Source organism: Siniperca chuatsi, linkage group LG22 (genome assembly GCF_020085105.1).
Source record: "Siniperca chuatsi isolate FFG_IHB_CAS linkage group LG22, ASM2008510v1, whole genome shotgun sequence".
Taxonomy (NCBI): Eukaryota; Metazoa; Chordata; class Actinopteri; order Centrarchiformes; family Sinipercidae; genus Siniperca; species Siniperca chuatsi.
In genome coordinates, this window is record NC_058063.1 from 8,812,655 (window position 1) to 8,838,765 (window position 26,111).

The window sequence follows — 26,111 nt, forward strand, 5'->3', positions numbered from 1 at the left end:
CTTTTTGCCCTGAAAGCATATTTTAATATTCCATCAGGAAAACCAGCATTTGGAAATGGGGTAGACGAAAAATGTTTCCCTCTTTTTCCCATTGAGCTCATGCATCAGTCAGTTTTCGGCTCGTTTCTTTTCTCTAATTTACTTATTTATGTTCTGCCTCATGTTTTTCTCTTTCTTTATTTATCGCGACTTCTTTTTTGGTGTCTTCATCTGTTATCTCTCTTTTCCTTCTGTGGTTCTTCTTTGTACTGTGTCCCTCTCCTCTTTCACATTCAGTACTCTTTAGTATCTAAATCTACAAATGTGCTTCTTTTGTCTTTGTTTTCTGTGCTGCTCAGCCTGTTTGCTGTCATTCGTCCTCTATTTCCTCTGCACTTTTTTAGTTACAATTAATACCCCCCTGCCCCGTCTCAACTAAATGTTATGTGTAAACTGTAGTTACTTGTTAGAAATGGTACAACAAACACCAAAACATTACCTTCAGTCTAAAAGTAACTTGCATGCATGTGGGGAAAAAAAAAAATTCTCATAAGTGCTTTCATGTTTATGCAATATTGGAAAGTGTCTAATGTAGTTGAATCTTTAAGACTCATCAAATTGAATTTGAAATAAATCAAATGGGATGATCTGTGCCAATATTTAGCCCTATCATTTACATAGGAATACATCTATTTTGCTCCTCTGTTGTTGTAACGCAGTCATTCAATCTGTAACAAGCCGTGAAAGCTGCTGTAAAACACCCAATGTCTGGAAGCTCTTTTTTGAAAAAACACTAATAGAAAAAATTAGTTTCACAGAAAGCCCTAGAAATACAATGTCACAGTATTGCTCACACTATTTGATGAAGTGGTCTGAAGGAGGCACATTGCAGAAACACTCGTTGACATGACAGCCTTAACCACAAAAAAATGATTTTGGTGATTTAAGTACAAATAAGTAAACAATTGCTTTCTCCTTAAATTTTTTTTTCTGCTTTCCTCCTTCATTCTTCCCTTTTCCACTTCCTTCACTTTGGTCAGTATCGGTATGTGTGCAGTGTGCTCCATTGTCTTCAGAAAGCAAAGACAGATTCTGCTGTGGTGTGTGTAATGTAGGATGCTTAAAGTAGTGCTGTAGTCTTCAATGTCGGGGTGACATTGGTACTTGTGATTGGATGTGTGCTATTTTGAGCGTCTGTGACTTGTATCCTCATGCCTGCAGAATCCTCATGCCTGTGTGTACTGCATGCATTTGTAAATTCAAGCCCAGTAGTAAGCGTGATATTGAAATGGACAGTGCTTTTCTTATTGCTGATTATGTACGGGCGTGTGTATGCGAGTAAGCGTGTGAATTTAAGATGAGCATGTAAGGCTTTTTGGGAATAGAATCCCCTAGAGTGTCTAGAAGGGAGGCAAAGTTGGAGGAATGGAGGTCAAGATGAAGGGAGATTGGAGGGTGAAAAAGCAACATACAGTGAAGTACAAAGAAGAGGGATATGGATGGAGGGAGGAGGATACCGGAGAAGGAAAAGGAGAAAGACAAACCTGTTAATGAAAAGAAGAGACTTAAAAAATACAGACTGGGAGTATACAAAAACCAAGTGAGGTGGTCAGAGGATGCAGGGACTGAGACAAGAGGAAGCGAGAGAACACAAAAGAGGGGGGAGGTATTGATTTTTTTCCCGGCAGCTGGGGGTAAACTCAAGCCAACAGTGCTTTCTGAAATTAGAGCCAAGGGAAAGGTGGAAGGATGGAGTGGAGGGTGGAGGAGAAAATGGTGGGAGAGAGCAGCAAGCAAGCTTTGACACTGTTTGTATCGCAATGTGCAGTAATTACACTAAAGAACAGTGAAAAGTGTGCATGCTTATGAATAATAAATGGTCGCAGCAGTGGTTGGTACAGAAGCAGGATGACTGTACTCGAACTGCAAAATTAAGCAGCTCTTTAGATGTTGGTCTTTATTTTGATTGTACTTAAAAAATCTTAAATTATTTTTGAATCATTGCATTGTGTTAAAGCTTTGGAGCAAAGGGATTTCAAATGGTGATAAAAGAAACAGAAATGCAGTTAATTTCTGCAGGTGAGATCAAAACTAGCAATCAAAACACCTCAGCAAAAAAGACCATCTAAACAACCAAAACACATCAGATGCCAAACAAAGACAAATTATTTGGATAACATTGTCTAAATTACCCACAAAATAACATTGGGAATGAAAATTGAAAGCTAAAATGGCCCTGAAGGCAATCATGGGTCAAATGAATGTAGTAAAAAGTTAGTGTGTGTGTGGGTGAGAGCTGTAAACAAACTAAGTGCTTTAAATAGTGAGGTAACTTAATGCTTTATTTTGTTTGTCCCTACCCCTTTCCACAGCAGACATTTTGCCATGTCATATCAGGAAAAGCACAGGTGTAATTAATAACGGCTGCATTTAAGTGAGCCAGTTCCAGCGTCCTGCTTATTGGCTTACTGGAGCCACCGTTAATGTTATGAGCTACAGCTGTGCTTTGAACGCAAAATCACGAGGCTCTCCAATGTTCAGCCACTTTGAGGGAGGGGGTGGGATTGACGTCTCATTCGCAAATATTATTTGCTTATATTCGCTCTCTACGTGTTCAGTAAGAAGCTGTATAATTCACAACTTGTGAAATGCTGTTGTTAGCCTGCTAGCCATGGTATCGCCTTTAGTTTACAGCCCAACCCATCCCACTTGTTCTGCCACACCACATGATTACATTTTGCTAGGTAAATTCTTGTCTGACCACACCATTTTGGACTGGGACAAAAACGAGAGACACATGGCTATACTGAATACTACTACTATTACTACTAATAAGTAAATGTATTTAAATTGGTAAAAAAATGCAAATAGGTGGGTCAAATGTGCATCATCAGTAGTTCAAAACAGAAAAATGATAAAACAAAAGCCACAACGCAGAGGTCTGTGGAGCGAGGAGATCTTAACTGGACTGCCTGCGACTCTGGCCTTACATACATGGGGCACACTAGGCCCAGGAGTGTCCCATTACACTGCTACAGGTCCTGCAGACAAGCAGAGGGGCCATCACAGTAGCTACTTAGTGTTGTACTCAAATGTAGTTGTGATAAATGGAACAAAATTTAAAAACAAATCATTTTAAAGCTTACCACATCACTCTGTAATCAAGCCTAGTTGAGTGTGCTGATTACTAATTAAGTTAACTAGTGAGAAACTGCTGCCATAAAGACATTGATCCTTGGTTACTGCAGACGACCAATGGTTCCAAAAATGTAAATTCTTTATTTGAAGTTTATTAAGGGAGCATAAAACGTTCTATTGCTGGTGGGAGGCTCAGAGGCAATTTTTGGTGAATTTGCTTTTGTTCCTGCTGTTCTATAGCGGCACTCGAGCCACGGATGCCTGGCATAAACATTAGTTTTGTATGGTTGCATTCTAGATTAAGATTTTTGTAAGATAAAGCATAAGGAGCTGGCACTTTTAGCTACGTTGTTTTACTGAATACTGGATTTTGTCTGCTACATGAACACATTCTGAAGTCTGTTATTCGAGCACAGTGTTCCACAGTTTGACATTAAATTCTGCAGTCAGGAAGTCCAGTCCATTTAGTTAATTTCTAATTGGATTACCGAGTGACAGCTTCTGCCAAAAAGACATTAGTCCCTGACTACTGACACGCGTGCTGGGCTACTTTTTGACAGACTCTTGTAAATTACACTTTAGCCTGTAATGAAATCATCAGCGTCACATTGGGGTGTTGATTCCCCGTCAGGCCTCATTTTGCAATACTGTTGAGCTTGCACTACATTACTCCTTATTTAGCATCCTAATGATGTACAGTATATTTAAATGGGTCTACTGTATTGCACAACTGTCCTGCTTACTGCCAGCTCTGCCCTCTGAGGACTGTAAGAAGAAATGAGGAACAAATTTTCCAAATAAATCTCCTAACCGGGGCAGAAGAATTGTAGCCATAATGTGCTGCTGCGTGCAGTAAAAAGTGGGATGAAGAGAGATGGGAGAAAGAGAAATTGCCTATGGGGAAATTTAAATGGGAAAGACAGGAACAGTTTTTAAAGTCTTTTGACTGAACGAGGAAGTTCACAGGAGCACTTTCTCTCCCTTCTCTCAAATACAAAGCATCAGCACGGGCATGAGGTGAATATTCTGTCAATTGTATTGACCATATTGGTCGCAGCCATGGATGCAGAATGAAACCGAAAACTGCAACGCTTATATTGCATTGAAGAGAAGAATGGGAGATGCCCTTCCTCCCCCTCATTTGCTCTCTCCTCCCTCACCTCTCCTTTTTAAGTTGTATAAAAAAGCAAGCACTGTTGGAGTGGACACACACACACAAAAGCATGCACTAACTCACTGGCATCAGCAGTTTTTCCTGGTTTGCTGTTTTGTGTAGCTCCCTGATTATACACATGGGCTAATGTGTACAAGACTTCAGTCCACTTACTTCACCTTCTTCTTTATCTTCACTTCCTTCTCCTTTGCTCTTTCTCCTACCCCCTCTTTACTCTACCTGTTTATGTTCACTGTCTGTATTTTTTGTGTTTTGTGCACTTTCCCGTATTTCTCTCCTCAAGCCATCTCTTTCCTTCGTTCTCATGTGAGCCCTTTCTGTTTCCCCCTTGTTTCTTATGTGCCCTTTCTTTCCAATTCTGTTTTGGTCTGACTGTCACACTGTCTGTGACAGGTGTCTGTGCAAACACAATTTTGATCAATGCTCCATCTTTCCCTTCCAAACATCCATTCTCCATCCATCCATTTCTTCGTCTTCTTCTTCGTCTTCTTCTTCGTCTTCTTCTTCGTCTTCTTCTTCGTCTTCTTCTTCTCTGTTTTGCTCTTACTCTGTATGTTTAGATTGAGTGCGGAGCTGAAGCTTTGCTGCATTTTTCTGGAACAAGGTCTATAAATTATGAATGAAAGTGAGTGTGGATAAGCAATTAACACATTATATTACACCTGCAAATGTGTTCTACACGGCGTGTGACTATGTATGTCTGCGTGATAGGTAATTAGTTTAGCTTCTGGATGAAAACACCAATATAGGGGACAGAAACTAATGCAAATATAAACGTGTTCGTACATCTACCCTAACATAAAGGAGGGACATGGATGTATATTTATGTGTTCGCCTATAGGCACACCACAAAATGCATTCAGTATAGGACACAAATGAAAATGAACGCATGCATACTGTACACACATAGGATACATTACGCTGACATAAATTTGGAGTAACACATAACACATTCTCATGTGGAAATGGACTGATGCATCACACATGCATAATTAGGAACAAACACGAAATCATCCCTCTTATTATTTTTTTGACACTCTAGTCGTCTTTCCTTCCCTTGTGTCTCCTCCTTTCACTCTCTCTCTCTCTCTCCATTTCCTCGCTCCCTCCGGCTGTGTCAAATGCTGCAGTGTGGGTGTCGTTGCACAGACTACAGCCAAATCTTAGTCTGACACACACGCACACCACACTTGGTGTGCGGACACATGCACACAGCTGCAGTCTTATGAAGTAGAAAACCCCTTTCTGCCCTGACTACCATTTTGGAAGGAGTAAGAGTGAAAGCGGGAGAAAGAGGAGGGCGGGGCAGTGATGGAGGGAGGGGGGAGGCATCAGGAGGGAGGTATGCTTGGAGTGAGGAAGCCATGGCGAGAGCATAGGAGGAAGAAAAATAGCATTTGGCCTGATTTTGGGTCCAAGTTACTAATAATGTATCTCCACTGAGAATAGATTTTAAATGTTTGTGCGTCTGTGACTCAGTAGACACACCTCTGTGCACAGGCTAACATTAATCTTTGTTTGCAGCTGTGTGTATCGTTGTTACTTATATTTGTGTACAGGCATGCATGTGCCCGCCTTTGTCCAGCTGTGTGTGTATGTTGTGCAGTGCTCTTTGATCATTAGAAAGCTGCATTCACTCCTCCTTCTCATCATTTCATAGACAACAAGCTCATTATGCTTCCATTAACTGCTGACAGAGCAAAGGGTGAATGAGGGCAGAACGAGAGACAGAGGGGACTGAGCGAAAGGAATAAAAGTGAAGTGGAAGAGACGGGGGAGGCATGACTGGCTGACTTACCCCAAAATGAGGAATAATGCCCTACATTAAGAGAGATTTGAGAAGAGGGATGAGCGGAGAATAGGAGAGGGTGAACGAGGCGAAAAGACAGATATAAGATCAGGGAGGAGCAGTTGGAGAAAGGGGAAGCCTTAAAATGTAGCAGGGTGTACGTAAGATGTGAAAAGAGGGATTTAAGAAAAGTGGGTGCAGTCAGATGAAGGGGTAATGGGAAACTTTCAGAATAAGACAGTCTTGACATTTTGACCGGCAGCGTGTGTGATTTAAATTCACCACACACTCACCACTTTATGGGAAATAAAGTTTCAACTGTAAGTCTCAAGACCCTTCCTATTTGTCTTTTGCTCAACCAAATCAGCATTCAGCAAACATGATTGGGAATAATTACATTCAAAATGTAATTTACCACAGATTTTTGATTACATGATGAATAGAGCAATCACAAACTTAATTTGAATGGCCTCAGCATTCCCAAATGTGAACTTTTAGAATAGATTCAAAGACACAATGAAATGGCATCTATATACTTCCTTTAGAATGATGTAATTCCTGTTAAAACAGGTTGTTGGGGCGGGACAATAACGGTGAGAGATCAATCTAAACTGTAAACCAATAGACCTTTTTCAGAGCAGAAATTTTGGCATGTCATAGCACAAAAGGCACAGGTGTGCTTGATAACATTAACAGTGGCTGTATACCATTTAGTTTTGCCATTTTCAGGACCCTTGCACTGTGCATGCTGGTGCACTGGCATGGTTTACTGGGACTGTTAAATGGAACAGAGCCATTGTTAATGTAATTAGTTACACCTTTGCAATGACAACTCAAAAAGTCTGCTGTGAAAAAGGTCTATACAATATCCATTATGGGAAAAGAGTGGCAAAACGTATAAAAAAGAAAATGATTGCTTAAAGGTGGGGAATGCGAAAAAACGTATGCTACAGTTGCTGCTGTGAAGCTAACAGCCAGAGAGGACAACACGTTTCCCAGAGCCAGCACACCAGCTCCAGACAGCGATACTCACAACTTTCCTGCTACTATAGCTAACATCACAACAACAGCATATCTTGGCAAACTAGAAAGTAAGCTGAATGTCCGTGCCAAGTCATTCAACAGTACCTGACACACAAATCATGGCTGGAATAACTGGAATAGTGTTGTGTGGCCCGGTCCGAGCCACTTTGTTTGTTTAGCATTTACAGTGCAAGGGCTGTGTACCAGCACCAGATTTTTTTTTTTCAGCGCACACACAAAGGACAGCTAGCGGAACGTAAGGAGATATTCGCTGAATTGGACAAAAAGACGTGTATTGGATTAGAATCGCAGTTCAATTTTGGATCTGGAACTTGGTTGATAAAAAATACCTGGATTCATACAGCTCTGAGGCTAACAAATGTCTTTTTGAATATTGTCTCTTCTTTGTCACGTTTCAAAAAGGGATTTGAAAAGATTCCGATTTTATATAAGGGGATTTGATACTGGATCCAGTTTCGATAAAATGCTATCACATCCCAGAGTCAACTGTGGCGATTAGTTATACAGCAACATCTACCTAAAGTTAGTAAGTAAAGTTAGCTAAAATTAGCCACCATAAGCTACTCATCATACCAGAACAAGTAAAACTGTAGCAGCAAAACCCTGAAATGCATACAATTTAAGCCACGTTGCATTTCATTGCTTCTGAATTGAGCTTTTTATTCGAAACAGGAAGACGGTATAATTTCTTGTTTCAAAACCTACATAAAATGCCCTTTGCAAAGATTGTTCTTATAGTTTACCAAAAAGTGTTTGTAATCCATTTAGCATGTGTGTTTCGTTAAGGGTACCTGCAGTGTAAAAGAGATGGAAGTTTCATAATCAGACTACTGTAATAAATGTAAACGTAACCTTACACTGTGGGGCAGCACTTAACCTCAGGAAGATTGGTCATACACAGTGAGACCAGCATGAAAGCACCACTCATTTAGAAATGGAGAGGTGTCAGATTGAGCAGTGGGAAGAGGAGTAGATTGAGGGATAGAGGCTGAGGCGAGCAGAGACAGAGATGGAGAGAATGCTTGTGCAGTAAAGGGGCAGAGAATCTGAAAGACACTTATAATACATTATGGTCTTGTATATCGCAGAAGTCAGAGAGAGATGAGGAAGAAGGCTGGAATGAAAGATGGACTGTAGATAGTTGGTAGAATTTTTGAAGCTGTAAAACTGATGTGTAAGTGTTCCTTTTAAGTTGTCTCTTGCTTTGATTTGGTTACTTGTAATTTATATTATCAGTTTTGATAATTCAAAATGTCTATAAAATCCATAAGACAAAATATAATGGCACTTAATTTTTCCTTTACAACTGTAGATTAAATATTTTTTTAAATGATTATAAATACCTTTATAAAGTTAATGTTTCCAAGCATTAAGAAAACTTTTTTTATTTTTGACCTTTTTGGCTTGGTTGCAGGGATATGAAACAAACATTTTCACATGTAGAAGTCAGCTGTCAGTGACATTTCATGAAAGGCCAAATGTTGAAGACATGAGATTTTTGCAGGAAACAGAGAGAAGATACTTGAAGGCAAAGGAGATAGGAAACACCGTTGTGCAGGTAAAGGTTATGGGGCCAAGGAGGTAAAGGAAAAGTAGAGAAAATAAAACTATTTGGCATAAAATGCGAAAACCAACCACACATACACACACACACACACACACACACACACACACACACACACACACACACACACACACACACACACACACACTCCCAACTGTGTAACAGTTTATTTTATGGTGTCATAAAATGTGACAGTTTGGGTTGCCTTGCTGACAGCAAATCAGCCCACAGAAACTTTCTCTGAACCGTGCAGTGTTATTTTGGGATGAGTCTTCCTTTCTGTCTCTGTCCCTTCAATACAAATAAAGTTGCAGCTGCGCTTTGCACGTTGATGTCTTTTTTTTAAATTTAATTGATAGAAAACATCAGATTTTATGAGCCCACAATGCTGTGTGTCCACACAAGGACTATAAATTCCTGTTGGGTGTCTTCTGTGGCTGTATTGATTTTAAAATCTGTCTGTATTGCCCTTCCTCTCCCTCTCCATCTCTCTAGCTTCTGTGTGTGCACTTTATGGCTGCATTGCTTCCAGACTATGTTCAACTCCCATTACACCGCTGGCTAATGGCCTTACAGCTTCAATTCGGTTTACAGGATCTCTCAGTAATGTGAGAAATCGACAGATCGATACATTTTTTTTTTGTATCCACATCATTGTTGATGTGTCATGACTGCGAAATTACATTCAAACTGTTTGTAGCTACAGAATGGCTGAATTGTTTCTCATACAAATAGCTACTTGAAAGCAAGAAATAATGCAGATGGAGTGCACAACATTGTTTTTGCAAATCTCCATCAATGCATCAAAAATTCATTTTAATGGCCATATACACTTTTTGTTTGATGCTGTATGCCAGTGATTATTTTGATGGTCTATAGCAGCCATATTAAAAGTACATCAATTAGCTCTTTGATCCACTTTTTGTGTTTTCTCTGAATGTTCACATGTAAACAATGAAGCTGCTAGCAATCCTTAAGCAGAAAAAAATATCTCTATTTAGTCCCTGTCAGACATGCACCTTGTTACATAAATGTGATGGCATTTTTTATTTTTTTTGCATGTTGGTTTCATGTCTGAAAAAGCACCTCAGTCACTTTTATGAAAAAGTCATGAAATAAATAAATGAGGGGAGACATGCAGGGGGTGAATGTTAAGGCTTAAATAAAAAATTATATTTTAAAATGCATCACTGATGCAGCCTCACACACCAGGTGCCAAATATCACATGAGCATTGTGGCTCTTTCTGTAACAGACTCGTCACGTTTGAATAAAGCCATAACAAACATTTATGTATCAGACACCTATGTCTTAATGACAAAAAGCCATTACTTTAATAGATAGACAAAGCCAACAATGTTTCGTATTCCATGTCTGAAAAGGGCCATTGTTGCTCCACACTGTTTGTCTGCAGTTTAGTGACATGAGTAGCGTGTACATCATGTACAGTATGTGTGCAGCGTTAAACCTTTCAACGCTGCTGCTTCCTGTGGCCCTTCCTTTCATCACTCTTACATCACACGTTTCAGTCATTATTCATCCCCAGGCCTATTACTAACACCCTGTCAGGTTCTCTTGCTCTAAATCTACAGGTGCTTTGATTTTGCTTATTGCTCTTCTAGATCATTCTCTATTTATCTCAATTTCTTTCACTCAATCTTTTGCTCCATCTAGTAACTCTTTTGACTTGTAGCCATGTAGAGGAAGAGAGGAAAGCAAAGGGAAGGGTCAGAGAGTAGTGAACTTAGGGAGGGTGCAGGAGAAATGAAGAGCTCTCACTTCAGAAAGAAATGTTTATTTGTAGAATATAGGTTTTTACCTTTTTATGGGTAGTCTGGTAGGAGTTGCCATTTTTGCAAGGTACTATGTACATCCTTAGCTACCACTGCATGCAGGGTTACAGAAGGTGGTTGGCATAGGTGGTTTAATGAGTAAGGACGCATCACTCTGAGTGAAGGACACAGGTCTGACCTTCTGTGTTGGCACTCGACCAGGCTGCTAAAGTGTCCTTGAGAATAACAAGTCTCCACCAGTGTTAGTTGCTAAGCTTGGAGGGTAAACAAAGAAACTACACTTGTGGAGTTCAACTAAAGCACCATTTTGTCAGAATAAGTAACTTGAGGAGGTCTTATAATTGGAATTATTACTTATAGCTTTAGTAATTTATTTTGATCAGCCATGCTAGTGGTATGACTCTAGGGATGGCAATGTTGGTAATTCGGTCAATCCGCCGATTTGGTCCAGACTGAAATATCTCAACATCAGATGGATTGCAATGAAATATTGTACCGGTCCTGTATGACTTTGGCGGTCCCCAGACTCCCCATGCTAAACTATGATGGTGAACATGGTAAACATTATACCTACTAAACATCAGCATTGTCATTGTGAGCATTTTAGCATGCTGACATTAGCATTTAGCTCAAAGCATTGCTGTCTCCAAGTACAGCCTAACAGCTAGTATGTTTTATGATGGCGCACTCTTTTCTTTCTTCATTAGTATGTCTGCTGTAGTTTAGACACTTTTTGTCAGCTAAACCAGTATAGAGAAGAGTGTAGATTCCCAGAATTTAAATATCTCTAAAGGCCTCGATTGCAAACACATTTAGCAAAGCTTGGGTGTTCTGGTCCCAAATTGAGAACCTGTTAATTGTGCATTATGTAATACTAATGACCACGCTCAGCAAACACTTTTACATGGGCTAATTTGGGCATCAATTCAGAAGGGAGTCTTATCCCGTCGCAGTTACTCTACCAGAATTAACGACATAAGTACAATTTCCAATTACAGGATTCTCTAGAGTAAAACTTCTCCCATGAGAATAGTAATAAGTATCAATTTATTGTTGTTTTATCCCACCCATTCATACTTTGTATCCCTCATACTTTTCCTGAAGTGTGTTTGTTTTCCTATTACAAATTTGATAGTCGTCTTTATGTCCAGCAAATTATTTGGCATAAAAATGCTGCAAGTGTGGAAAACAGGATATGGAGAAGAAAGGAGGATGTTCTGAATCCTAATGATAGAGGCAGAGGGTAGAAGTGAGAGTATGGACAGGCATGATATAAGGAGAAAGAAATAAGTGATGGACTTAAAGCCTGGAGGTGAAGAGCTGATATGAAGGGATGAATACGTGAATTGGTAAATGGATGGAGGGATTCCGGTCAAGCTCCTTTCCATTACAGCTGGGATGAATGTGAACGTGTGGGTGCATATGGGACTGTGTGTGTGTGTGTGTGGGCGTACATGATTGTGTTCATTATGCTCATGGGTTTGATGTGCCTTTAGGCCTGTATGTGATATGTGTGCATTACTGTGTATGTTTGTGCCTGTGTGTGTGTGTGTGTGTGTGTGTGTGTGTGTTTTTTTTTTTTTTTTTTTTTTTTTGGCTGTGTACATTGTGTATGTTGTGTGCTCGGGTGGGTGAGCACCGCTGCTTTGGCAGCTCCCTGCAGCAAAAGGATTAGAGAGGTGGCACTGCTGAAATGGAGCTGATCTATTTGTGAGTGTGTGTGTGTTTGTGTTATTCTGTGGTTGTATTGGCAATGAATCGGATGAGAGTTGTGTGTGTTGTGAGTCTGAAAGGGAATTGGATCAGATTACAGACAGTCTTGGCACCAGATTAACTCCAATCCCCACAAGAGGGGAAAGAAATGAAAGAAAGGAAGGAAGAGAGCTGCAGTTAAAGGGAAGAAGCAGCAGTGATGTTTAGATGAGAGGAGGGAAGAGTGAGGTGTACTGTAGGATCTGGTTATGTAATAACTGCAGGGTAATGTGATTGTGTGCCTCTAAAGTTGCTGTGTGTGGCACCTTTTAAACAGCTTTTCATTTTCAGATTGTGATACCCTTGTGTATAATACAAAAAAAAATCTATATGATCAGCCTCTATTTCATGGCAGTGACTGTTAGTGCTGCTATTTTCACAATGAAGGCCACATTTGCCATAAACTCTGCTGCTGTCATAAAGATGGTAGCACTCGTTTGCTTTTTCCCCTCCCCTGTTGTGACTGGGTGCAGTTTTCCCTTGGGCTTTACTGAAAATTAAGATGTAGTGATCCCCCCAGCCCGCCATCAGTGTTTTACTCATTCCACCCCTTGGCAATGCCAGAAGCTTTGCCTTAGCATATTTTTGTGTACTATAAAGCAACCCAGCAAGTTCCCTAAAGGATAGGTTCAGAATTTTTCAAGTCTCTTTTTCAATGTAAATATGGGCATGTGAGTGTTGTATAATATTACTGATTGCAGTAATCATGCCTCCTGTCCTGGTACAGGTCATAAAGAGAGCTTGGACTTTTCGGCACTCTTGGACTTTACTCGTACTCAGCTGTGCCTAGTCTTAGAAAACTATTTAGTTTAATTTATTTCAGTTAGAGGATAAGGCTGGTTTTAATCCCATGAAAACACCAAAACCAACAATACGTTAGTCCGTCTCTCAATACTCAACGTCTTCGATACCCTGTTTGTAGCAGTCAGCTCCAATCCCATTTGTTCCAGTGGAATTGTAAATGTTTAAAAACATGGTACAAATATATAGTTTAATTAGTTAAAGTCTCAGTAATTTTCTAAAACCTCTGTAGTTTTTAGCAAAATGAAAACAGGAGTAAAGAGTGCATTTGTTTGGATTAAAGGACCAGTGTGTAAGATTTAGTGAGATCTATAGGCAGAAATGGAATATAATATTTATAAGTATGTTTTCATTAGTGTATAATCACCTGAAAATAAGAATCGTTTTCTTTCTACCTTAGAATGAGCCCTTTATATCTACAGAGGGAGCTGGTACTCTTCCACGGAGTCCGCCAGGTTGCACCGCCATGTTTCTACAGTAGCCCAGAACTGACAAACCAAGCACTGGCTCTAGAGAGGGCCTTTTGTGTTTTTCGCGGTCACTGTAGGTTCTCCTACACGCTTGGAAGGGGAGGGTGAGGCGAGGGGTATTCTGCAATCTGCAACCTCACCACTAGATGCCACTAAGTCCTACACACTGGTCCTTTAATACACATTTCGTACACTAGTGAGTACTTATGGCAGTAGGAAAAAGTGTATGTGGGATTGACGCAAAATAAACTGTGCCCATGTTTATCATCCGGTCATTTGTGGTTTTGGTCTTTTTACAGGATTTGTTGACAATAAGAAAAATATAGAATATCACCAGCCTTACCTTTTTTTTAATAGCTTAACACAATTTTATATATTTACTGTTTAAATTTTTAGAAGGTATGCTACAAAAAAGTAGCATACTCTTTTCATAACATAACACGGTATCTTCCTTTAATGCATCATAAAATACTCTTTAAGCACAAAAGCCTGCCATCCGCAACAGGAGGAGTTTCCTGCACTAAGGTGTGCACAGACGTACTGCATACTGCTAATTGTACATTGCATACTGCTAATTGTACATTTTTTAAAAACAAAAATAGTGTGAGATCTCAATGGAGAGGAAGGGCACTACGCAAGACCTCCCTTACATGGAGGCACAAATATCTCTTCAGTCAGTGTCCCCACAAGTATTTTAAAACCTGTATGCATGAATTGTATGTGATTCCAAGTTCATAGTAGCTATATCTTTTTATGTATTCAAAACAACCAAGTTAATTTACAGAATAATTTAAACCCCTGGTGTCACTCCACTGGTTCTGATTGTCACCCTGCAGTAAACTGAGAAGCTGTACCGCACCCCCCCCCACACACACACACACACACACACACACTAAAGCATACACTAATGTGACCAGACATAGCCATTTAACAGGTCAGTACCATCGATTGTACGATTGATTTGTTTTGCTCCCTCTGCTGCGTGTCACATAAAGCTGAAGAGCATGTACCACATTACTGTGACTGCCCCTGGACATTTCATGACCCAGCACACACTGCTTTCTGACTGGTAGATGTGGGGCATTGAGGGACATGGCATGGGACTAGACTATTCGGAATGTGTGGTGTGAGTTTTTGTGTCTGTGCATGGTGGTATTTGGGGAGAATTTTACTGTTTTCAAAGCAGTGTTGTGGCCTCGAATGAAATGAAAATCTGTGGGGGAAAAAAGTTCCTGAAAGCTTCTCTATTCCTTCTCTCCATGACTAATCCAAGCCAGGTTTCTATGTAGTTACTTGTGTCTGTACTTTTAGTTCAAAGACAAAAAGGATTGTTATGCTTGGTACCAACTATAATCTGCTAGGTGTCCTTGCAGAAATGAAACTGCAGTAAGGTCCTCAAATAAAGATGAGGCTCGACACAGAATATATAAATATCTGCAGTCTTTTAGTCCTGCAGACTTCTTCAGAGCATGACCTAATATTTTGCTGGCAAGAACATAAAACCTGTCTAATAATTAGCAGTATGCAGTACGTCTGTGCACACCTTAGTGCAGGAAACTCCTCCTGTTGCGGATGGCAGGCTTTTGTGCTTAAAGAGTATTTTATGATGCATTAAAGGAAGATACCGTGTTATGTTATGAAAAGAGTTGGGGTGGAACAAAGTGTCATCTATGGCATGCTTTTACCTGATGTGTCTTTTATTCTGCACCATCAACATAGCAATGGACTTACATGTCACTCAGTATGGACACATCAAGGCTAATCACAAATTGCTGAATCAAAGATACTGTGGCTTCAAAAGCCAAAAGGGATCACATTGGTGATGTTCCTACACTTACAAGAGTCAGAGCAGTTTAAATCCCAAACATCACTCTGCTTAAGCATAGAAGATAACGATTAGACAGTGTGCAGCAGAATACATGACTACGCACACACAAAATACAGTAAGACAGTAGGACAGTAAGAGCACTTCTCAAAACTGCCATCTTAACTCTTTTCAGGGTTACAGAAGACAAATGTAAAGTAGCCCTCAGCAATGAACTTGCTGCGCGAACACTCTGTCCTTTTGCTTTCACAAAAACTTAAGTGTGGAAATGACATTTTCCCAAAGACTGCTAACATGACTAAAATTCTCATGTCTGGGTTTTTTTTTTTGCTTTTTTTTTTTTTTGGTATTCACAATGTAAAGAAGGCAAAATGTGAGATTACACTAAAAAAACAGATGTGTAAAGGTACAAAAGAAGATATCAAATTGCTGGGTCCAAAGGAGCAGAGAGGCCAGGAAAGGCCTTTTATTATGGCCTAACCGACATGCACCAACAATTTTTGCATTAAAATAAGGCCAAAAACATCCCATTCCACCTCATATCAGGGACACACTGTTGTCCGTTCCACCTCAGAGGCGCTCAGACTGTGTAGGCCGCGGGGGTAAACTAAAGCTACTGAGTCATCTTGAGACTCTACTTGCCTTGTGATAATTATCCTCCTGGAAGTAATTATTTGACAAGTATGTGGCCATGAAGGATGCAGTGGTCAGCAACAGCATTTCTGGCCCTAATATAGTCCAAGAAAACACTCCCCCACATCATCTTACTGCCACTACCTTCCTTTTCTGAAAGGCCGTAAAGACTCATCGATTTAAGGTATGCCCAGTTCTGACCTTGCCATCGGAGACTACAATAGGATTTGTATTTGTTTTTTGTTTTTTCTTTGAGTCACCCAATTCCCGGTGATTGTGCTCCTGCTGCAGCCTCACCTTGTAGAGACAAGAGTGAAATCTGTTGTGGTCTTGTGTGTAGTCAAGTACATCACATTGTTTGTCCCAAGATGCTTGTACTTTCTGTGAACCACTGCTGTACTAACCTGTTTCCTCCTTTCTTGAAGTTTGCCTCCTAACTTTAACAAATTTTGCTATCCTCCTTGGGCATCAACAAGCTGTTTTTAGCCTTGAGGATTATAGGCAGCTTGGTGAGCACACACTGCACACGCTCACAGTGGCTGAAGGAGGGGAAAAATGGCCACTCTTAGCATTCTGGGTCTTTATGCCATCTCTACTTTACTCCATCTTGTTGATAAAGGATTTCACCAGCCTTTTTCCACTATTGTGAACTCTTCGAGAAATTTCCTGGCACAGTGAGGTGCTGTGAAGCAAGGGGGGAAAAACTCAAGGGTACTCGTTGAATTCGAATTTTGACATCCTGTAACGATGAGAGACTCTCTGCTATTCTTCTCCCTGTACGTCTTTGTCCTCTCTCTCTCCACTCCCACCGAACACTTTGATTTCTTGTCTCTGTCCTCATTTGTTCCATCCCTTCCTCCATCCATCTACTCACCCATTTTTCTCCCACTACTCATGAATTGTTCTTAATGCTTTGTTTCACTCTCTTGCTCTCTATGTGCCGTACAGTACCAGCTATCTGTCTCTGTCACTTCCTATTCAAAGCTATACACCAGTGTACATTCATCAGTGCTGGGATCGTTTAAGCTCAATCACACACACACTGTGGTCAGCAGCAGGGAGCTAAATGTGTGAATGTACATTATGCTTTTTTACACTCTTAAAAGCGTGTGTGTGTGTGGTAGTATGCGTGCATGTGGCCCTCCAGTGACCTCTCCTTGTGCTAGTACAGCCCATTGACTTGGCTGCCAGACCTCATAAAACAGTGACCACTCAATCTGTTAAACTGGCTGCTACTTCACTCACTGACTCAGTGTGTGTGTGAGAGAGAGGGAGAGAGAGAGAGAGAGAGAGAGTGAATACAATATGGAATGACACATATTGGTATGTTAGTGAATTTGTGTGCGCTTAAGGTCTATGGAGGTGTGTGTGCATTTATGTCCTTGTATGTGTGTGTTTGTGTGTGAAAGCTCGAGTGTGTCTTCTAGGTCTTTCACTCTTACGGTTTATCAATGAGGCCTTGAGTACTAGCTGCATGTATTTGTCATCACAGGCTGTACAGGAAGTACACACGCGCAAACGCGCGCGCACAGGCACAATGAAAAATTTGGCTGCACACAGAAGGTTAAGAGAGAGGTGAATCAGGGTAAAAATTATCATTATGCGTGTGAGTGCATGTGTGTGCACAGAAAAGAGTAGCCTAGCTGTTAGGTTCTGTATTAATCATCCCAGCAGTTGAGTAATAGGAGCTCTGCACAGGTGTGTGTGTGTGTGTGTGTGTGTGTGCGCGCGCACACACACACACTTTAATTGTTTGATTTCCGTAAGACTATTTCATGTCAGCTAGTAGAACAAAACTATAGTGCTCTTGTGTGTGTAGGTGTTTTGTGTCGATAGGTTTCATGTGTTTGTGTGCCCCCTCCCATGTCCCAGTATGTATGTTTTTGTGTGTGCGCATGTGTTTGGGCTCATACAGTTCAGTTTATTGAATTTTGTATGTGTGTTAGATTGTGTGTGTGTGTGATCCCTAATGAGTCTCTGGTAAAACCTGTGAGGAGCTACAGATGTCATAAATGGGACTAATTTGTCTCTGCAGAGAAAACTCTGCTGACTGTGTGTTTCTGAATATTTTGTATGTCTGATGTTTTACAAGGCTACAGTGAATATTAATACATGTGTTGCATATGGGTGTGTGTACTGTGCTCCTGATCTGTCTAAGTTCCTCTTGAGATAAGTCTTTCTTCACAACCAACCTAATTATACTAGTTATGGGCTTAATATGGGGCTGACAAGCTCTGAGCAGGTGTTGCTTTACTCAGGTGAAACATTTGTTAACATACCTGTGTATTATGCATGATGGATTATTCATTGTAACTGCATCTCCAAAACATGTTTGAGCATTTTATTTAGTTGCCAAATTCTAATAGCTGTAGTTTTAGCTTAGGGCCATCTTTGTCTCTGCAATCCATCCCTCTCTTCCTCTGCCCATTTGATTGTCTTGACATTTATGCTCGCCAAATGTTGGAAATCAAAGCAATCCTGAAGGCACTAGGCTGGTTTAACAATTAAATACTAAACATGCATTTTTCTGTTCGAAGACAGGAGTGAAGGAAAAACGAAGGGAAGAAACCAAAAAACACAAAACTGTCTGTTTATCAAATAGTTTTAGATGGATATTTTCCGATGTAGGTGGTGCTGTTGCCTTTTTCTTGGGTTGTTCACATCTGTGCCTTCTGGGAAAAGTAGATTTGCATTTTTGCAGCTTGTGTTTTGGACATTTGATTGCTCCCAGGCCTCTAATTTCATTCTGATGTTGTTTTCTTCCAGTATTCCCTTCACCTAAAATGGGGTACATTTCATAATATGGCAAAGCTTTGATTATAGGAATAATCAGTGATGTGGTTGGATCTGATCTGAGGAACTTAGAATAAGCTGTTGTGATTGGTTAAATTGGTGAAAATGGTTGGAACACCAATCAGATTGCTTTGCCCAAATCATCTGTGTAATTGGTGTAAACCTGCCTAGTCTCAAAATTATGATGATAATGATGATAATAATAATAAACTTTATTTATATAGCATTTATATAACAATTACACTGTGCTTGCAGCTCCCACTGGGCAAAATTAAGCTGAGACAACCCAAAGTGGAGTTTTGAAGGATGAGTATGGAAAACGCTGGTGTCAGTCTGCTAATATGCTAATATCCCTCACAATTATCATGTTTTGCTCTGAATGGAGGCATGTTCAACTTCTAACAGAAAAACACAGAACAGTTCATTCAGGATGATGCAATCTCAGCAAAGCATACTAATTACACTAGATGATTATATGTTGAAATTTAAAAAAATAAAATGTATTTAGTCTTCCAAAACAACAGTTACAGTTGTACACAGGTGTTGCATCAGAGTCAAATTCCACCAAAACATTGCATAGACAGCTCTGTGTGGGGAAAAATTATAAAAAAATCAACCACGGTAACAGCCATTCCATGGAAATGTCCAGTCAGTGGTTCATGATGAACATGTATAATTAAAACTGAAAAGAATATACTGAGTTGAAAAGGAAACCATGTCTGAAGAGGTGACCAGAGATTGGATTATGCTTTGTTATTGTCTGGTTAATGAAGAATAAGCAATAAAACTAGGCATTGAATAGTTTTTTAAAAGTTATAAAGGGCAGTCCATTGCATTTTTATGGGTACATTTTCACACCACAGAGAGAACATTTGGAAAAATTAGAACTTTTCTGTTCCAAGACAAGAGAAACATCTTTTGGCACACTAAATGGAAGTCCTACATCAAGTCATCTTTGGACTGAATATCATCACTCACTTGTACAACAGTAATGATCCATGTGCCTCAAAGATATGCAGTAAGATGTTTCAGGTGCTGTGCTTTGCTGTCGAGAGCTTTTTCCATCTTATTCGAGACGGCGTTACTTTCTTGCGGTCCACTGAACTTGTGGCCTCAATGCATTACATCTGCCACCGTATTGTGTACTATACAGCTTCAACGCACACTGCTATGTGATGTTTACTGTTCAGTATATCACATCCCAGTCTTGACATTTTCATTATTTAACCAAGTTGCAAATGAAATGCATTGACGGTGAATGTTTATAGATACGTTCGGTATGAGCATTTTGCATTGGCGGTGAACAGTTTGCAGATATGAGCATGGAAGTTCACGTTGTCTGCTCTGATCCATATTTTTTTATATGTTAGCACATTATTTATCTAACACTGTCATTCTGTTTCTTCATATTGTAATTTTACCATTGCTATTTCTGTCCACGTTATATATGATGTCTATTGCTTATTAGTCTGTCCTGGAAGAGGGATCCCAGCTTTTGCTTTCGTAGTAGAGTTTCGTCTTATCCAAATCAAGCGTCTAAGGACAGAGGGTGTATGTCATATTTTGTACAAATCTTAAAGCCCTCAAAGGCAAATTTGTGATTTTCGACGATATAAATAAAATTGATTTAACTTGGTTGAGGGTTAAGATTGTGAGATGCGGCTGTAAGCTCAGAAAAAGCTGATAAGTGGAACTTTTGAGTCGAGATCATGTTGTCACACAGTTTGCTGATCCGTTCAAAATAAATGTTTTCTCATTATGTTGATTTAAAAAAAAAAAAAAAAAAAAAGTCCTACAAACCTAATTTGTATGCAGACAGGGCTATACTGTCACTCTGCAAACATTATATATAAACCTATGTCCATTATTGTGTGCTGTTTGTGTGAATATTTAAGGCCCAGCTGAAAGGTAGTGGAGAAAATGGTCTTTTATGATGATGAGCTCTCAATAAATCCCCTTTTGATTAATGATCTAATTATTGTATTACAGCAAAGTGATGAATGCCCTCCTTTGTCAATACAAATAAAACATGAAGCTTATTTTTCCCTCATTTAATGTAGTCATATTTTTATGGAGAGAGGACAGGAGTTTTTTTTTGTTCTTTTGGTTTCATGGCTCATTAAGATGAGTGAGTGGTCCTTCTTGAGTGTTTACACAACTAACATTACTAATAATCTTAGTTCAGAGCTTTAAAATTGTTTTCTTGCTGTTTTTTTTTGCTGCAGGTGGGCTACGAGAATGCAGGGACCGTGGAGTTCCTGGTGGACAAACACGGCAAACACTACTTCATTGAAGTCAACTCTCGACTCCAAGTTGAACACACGGTCACTGAAGAAATTACTGAGTAAGTCGCAGATGTTTATGTGTGCGGATGGGTTTAGGCAGGTTGGGCAGCTGGATGGCTGTGGCGGTTGTCATTTTGTGTGTGTGTGTGTTTGTTTGGTATCGTCTGTCCGCAGACAGGTGTGCAGCTTCAAGCTTAGATGGTTCCCACTCTGAAAAGTTGCTGAAGTAGAGAGAGTGAAGGTTTGCGGTATGGAGGAGGTGTAGACAGTGTCAAGAGGAGTGGAGGCGATTCTAAAGTATGTGAGATGGAAGCAAAAATGGCCTAAAAAGAAATAAGACATAAGAAATGGACAGGGTGAGGAAGGAGGGGAAAAGAAAAAGGGATTGACCGAAAGCTGACCAGTACAATGAGACAGGTGTAGGAGAGGGAGATTGGGAAAGAGAAGAGAGCCAGAACAGGTGGAATCAGTGAAGAGAGAAGCTGAAAGATGAGGTCAGAGAAAGGGCGAGAGACAATGAGAAAGAGAGAGAGGATAATGAAAGATATAAATAGCATTCCGCTCCACTGATGACCTGTGAGATTTGCTCGGCTGAAACAACACAGATGGGTCTCAAACTAATACACACACAAGACAAACGCACAGTTACAGGTATATAGGCTCTTCAGTCTCACCCAGACCCATAAATCTTTGTTCAGCACTGATGTGTGTACACACATAAAACCAGAATTACACTAATTCATATTGGATTTCCTGCATAATAAGCTCAATTTAATGAATTAAGCTGACAGACTAACACATCAGTGCAACTAACACAGGAAGTTACAGGCAGGGGGGAGATTTGCATGGAAACAAAATGATTTCCCCTGTTCCTATGGCAACCGAACATGACTGACATCCTTGTTAGCTGTATTCTCTCGCTGTCTTGATCAGCCTCTACACTCTTGTTTGGCTTTTTTCATCTCGTCTGTCTATCGGTCTTTGTGTAAAAGAAATATAAAACAAAACAAAGAAGCTCTTTGATCAACTTGCTATATATGCATTACATCACAGTGACCTAAATCAGCTCTGGATGAATGAAAAAACTCATCAGTAAACATTGAAGTCCTGGCGATCATCAAGTCAAACAACCACCACTCTCAACAAGAGGTCAATTTTGTTTTCCCAAACCATTAATTTGTGTTATTCTGAGTAAAACTGCATCCACTTTTTAAGTATATCCTGTCAGTTAAGGTCTTAAATACTTATGCTAACCCTAAAAATCTAGGTAATGTGACTTAATAATAATCCGAAAGACAAATGTGACAGCATAATATTTGTCATCAATAAAAATTTGGCATAATTTAGTCTTTTATTTATTCATTTTTCTTTGTAGGGTTGTAGTTTATTTTTTCTTTTTCTGATTTATATGAGGATGAACACCTGTCATTTGTTTTTCTTTTTAGTTTAAAAAGTGGTGTGTTCACCCACCTGCTACATGCAGTGGTTACCTCAGTGTGCTCTGGGAACTTAGTGAGCTCAGTTAAGGAAACATGTTATTAACTAAATGATGGATTAAAGCCCCTTGATACTCTTAGTGCACCCACACAGCTCACTTACTTCAGCTGATTAGACATCTTCCAAAGATTGTGTGTGCTTGTATAGACCCTCTCTGACTCGCGTCGTAGCTTTGTTTTTCCTGTTATGTTAGGACCTATTTCACCTTTATGATTCCGTAAAGAGTATATGAGGCACCTCAGCAAATTCCCAGCATAGCACCACCCAACATTTAAGCAGCCTGTGTTGGTGTGCAGGGGCAGTGAGTTAAAGTTCCAGTGTGGAGTTCACTAGTAAACAAAGGTATGTGTACATTCAGTGCTTCTCACAAAAAGTGTATCATTGAGGCCTAACGCGTTGAATCCATTTTTTTCCTCAGAAGATTTGCAAAGTTTCTCTAATATTTTGAACATCTACATGGTTTACATCCATGTTTTCACCGGCTAGCTAGTCTTCTTCTTCCCTGCTTTTGATACGCATTGTTAGTGTCTTGGCAAGTTACTGCCACCAGCTGTAGATAAGTGGAATTGCATGAAACCATTGGCAGGAATGTGTGCTGTGTCAACATTAACAACAACATTGTCGAAAATACAAACAAAATAGGGGCCTGCTAAAAAAAACATTGCAACATACTACAACTAGTGGTCAAGGGTACCATTTTTTTTAAGCATGTGACAGGTAATATTTTGAGATGAAAATGGATAAGGAGGCCTACTGTGCATTAGATATTAGACATTATAAAGGTGAACGTGTCATAGTTTAACCACATCTCTCTCCCTATCCTTGTGGTATTTGATTAACAAATAAACTTATTTTCTAACATGTTCTGTTTTATGTGATATTTTTTAAAGCAAACCAAAACTCCTATAGCCAGGGCAGCTGTATGATGGGTGCTTGACTTCCAAGATATCAACAGTTAATTGTTCATTTACTGTACAGCTTTAATTCACATAACACTGTGATCTCTTCCACTTTTTCATCTCTTTCAAGTTTTTTTTTCCAGCATGATGTGTGTTGAGTTTTCCTGTGCACAGAGCAGATATATCTACAATGTAAACTTTCCAGAATTGCCTTTCTTTCCTATTATTGCTGCTGAATACAGTGTCATATCTAATGCATTTTAAAAACTAAAAATGGAGGATATGGGACACAGAAGAACTCAGGCAATATCATACTAATATTGTCATCTAATTGGAACTCACTAAGGATGTCATGTTGCATTATTTCTGGGAACAAAATGAGTTGGGAAAGATCTTGACTCTGTGTTGTGTTTCAATAGATGTTTCTTTATTCTGCCTTTGTGCCGCCACTACCTCTTATTGTTTTATATCTTTCCTCCTTCTCTTTATGCACTTTTTTCATAGTGAAACATTTTTACCGCATTTTTACAGCATTTCTACCTGCTTACACACATGCATTGACACACACTAACCCTGCAGTGCTGTGCTCCTATCAGCGTGACAGTAAGTTGATAGAAAGTCATTCTCATGTATTAAAGGTCCCCTCCACTCCAGTCCTGCACCAGTTTGTCATATCATCTTTGTCTGGCAGGGAAAACCTCATATCACCAAGGAAATTTGACATTTTGGGGGAATTGGGGTCATTTGTGCAGTAATTACTTGTATCTGGGCAGCGTCCTGCAAGAAACGGCACATGTTGAAAGTTTCAACTGTCACAAGCAACACTTTTCATTTGCACAGCTTTCATTTCAGGCGGAGGTTTAGCTCTAAGCAGCCACAGCTGAAGTATCTAATGGCTGGAAAGAGAACAAGTCTTTCCAACAGAAACTTAATGTGCATCCATCTAAATTGTAGAGGAAATTATACTCATTACAATGGGACAAGTATTACATTAGAGTGTAAATGACAAAAGTGAAAACTGGTTTTGTGGTTTTACTGTATTTGAACATAATGTCCATTAGTCTTTCAGCTTTTCTGTTTCGCTCTGCTGTACTCCCAATCTCTGAGGTGTGTGAGCACATTCATTCTTGTTTTTGTGTGTTTGAAACTGTTACTAATAGACTTGTCAGCGAGGTATTTTTCATGCAGAGTTGTGAAACTCCCTTTTAAACTTGCTGTTCATTGCCCAACTCTCCTCCCCACACCGTCTTTCATCGCTCTCATCTCTGCTGCCTAATTCACTTTTCATCAATCATTCTCCTCATTCCGTATTCGATTTGTTAACTTTCTCTTTTTCCAGCCTGGCTGCAGTTGAGCCTAGGCTTCTTTGTCTTTTGTCTTCATTCTCTCTCTTTGTCATTTTCTTTTTCTCCTCCTTGTTGTGTGACACATACACCCAAATTCAAAAAGATTTTTTTATGTATCTCATGCTATGCCCATTCCCATGCCAGGAAGCCCACCATTAGTGTATGTCTGAGTAAGTGAATTCAAGATCATAACAAATAAAAACAACCCCAGGTTTCTTTTCAGCAATGTAGCCAGGCTGACAGTCATAGCTATATTGAACCATATATTCCTATAGCCCTCAGTAGTAACGACTTGACATGAGTTTCTCCAATAATAAAATTTTAACTATTAGAGAAAAAATTCAAGTCCTGCCTTCAACCGGTACTGACTTATCTTCAAACACAGGAACCTTAGAAACAACTGTAAAACCTGATATATATTTTGACTGCTTTGCTCCTATCAACCTTCTACAACTAACTTCGACAATTAATTCATCTAAGCCATCAACCTGTCTCTTAGACCCCATTCCAACTAGGCTGCTTAAAAACGTTTTACCCTTAGTTAGCACTTCTTTACTGGATATGATCAATCTGTCTTTATTAACACGCTGTACCACAATCCTTGAAAGTAGCTGTAATTAAACGGCTTCTTAAAAAGCCCACTCTTGATCCAGGAGTTTTAGCAACTATAGACCTACATGTAACCTTCCCTTTCTCTCTAAGATCCTTGAGAAAGCATACGCCAATCAGTTGTGTGAATTTCTAAATAACATTAGTTTATTTGAGGATTTTCTGTCAGGATTTAGACTGCATCATAGCACAAAGACAGCACTGGTGAAAATTACAAATTACCTTTTTAATTGCATCAGACAATGGACTTGTCTCTGTACTTGTTAGATCTTAGTGCTGCGTTCGACACCATTGGTCATCCCATCCTATTACAGAGACTGGAACATGTAATTCGCATTAAAGGAGCCGCACTAAGCTGGTTTAAATCCTATCTAGCAGATCGATCTCACTTTGTACATATTAACGGTGAGTCCTCTGTGCACACCCAAGTTAGTCACGGAGTTCCACAAGGTTCTGTGCTTTGACCGCTTCTATTCACCTTATATATGCTTCCTCTAGGCAATATTATTAGGAAACACTCCATAAACTTTCATTGTTATGCGGATGATACCCAATTATATCTACTGATCAAGCCTAATGAAACTAACCAGTTAGCTAAACTTCAAGCATGCCTCCAGGACATAAAGACCTGGATGACCTGCAATTTTCTAATGTTAAACTCAGACAAAACTGAATTTATTGTACTTGGACACAATATCTAAAGATATACTGTAGTTACTCT

The 26,111-nt window shown here is 39.6% G+C and overlaps 1 protein-coding gene across 2 annotated transcripts in view; it reads left to right on the forward strand.

The window, feature by feature from the left end:
- The window catches only part of LOC122870500 (pyruvate carboxylase, mitochondrial-like), a 292,268-nt gene that overhangs the window by 39,012 nt on the left and 227,145 nt on the right, over positions 1-26,111 (forward strand). For both annotated transcript variants that reach the window (XM_044184729.1, XM_044184728.1), the window contains exon 10: positions 20,980-21,098. In XM_044184729.1, coding sequence (XP_044040664.1) covers positions 20,980-21,098 — 119 coding nt within the window. The remainder of the gene's footprint in view (positions 1-20,979; positions 21,099-26,111) is intronic.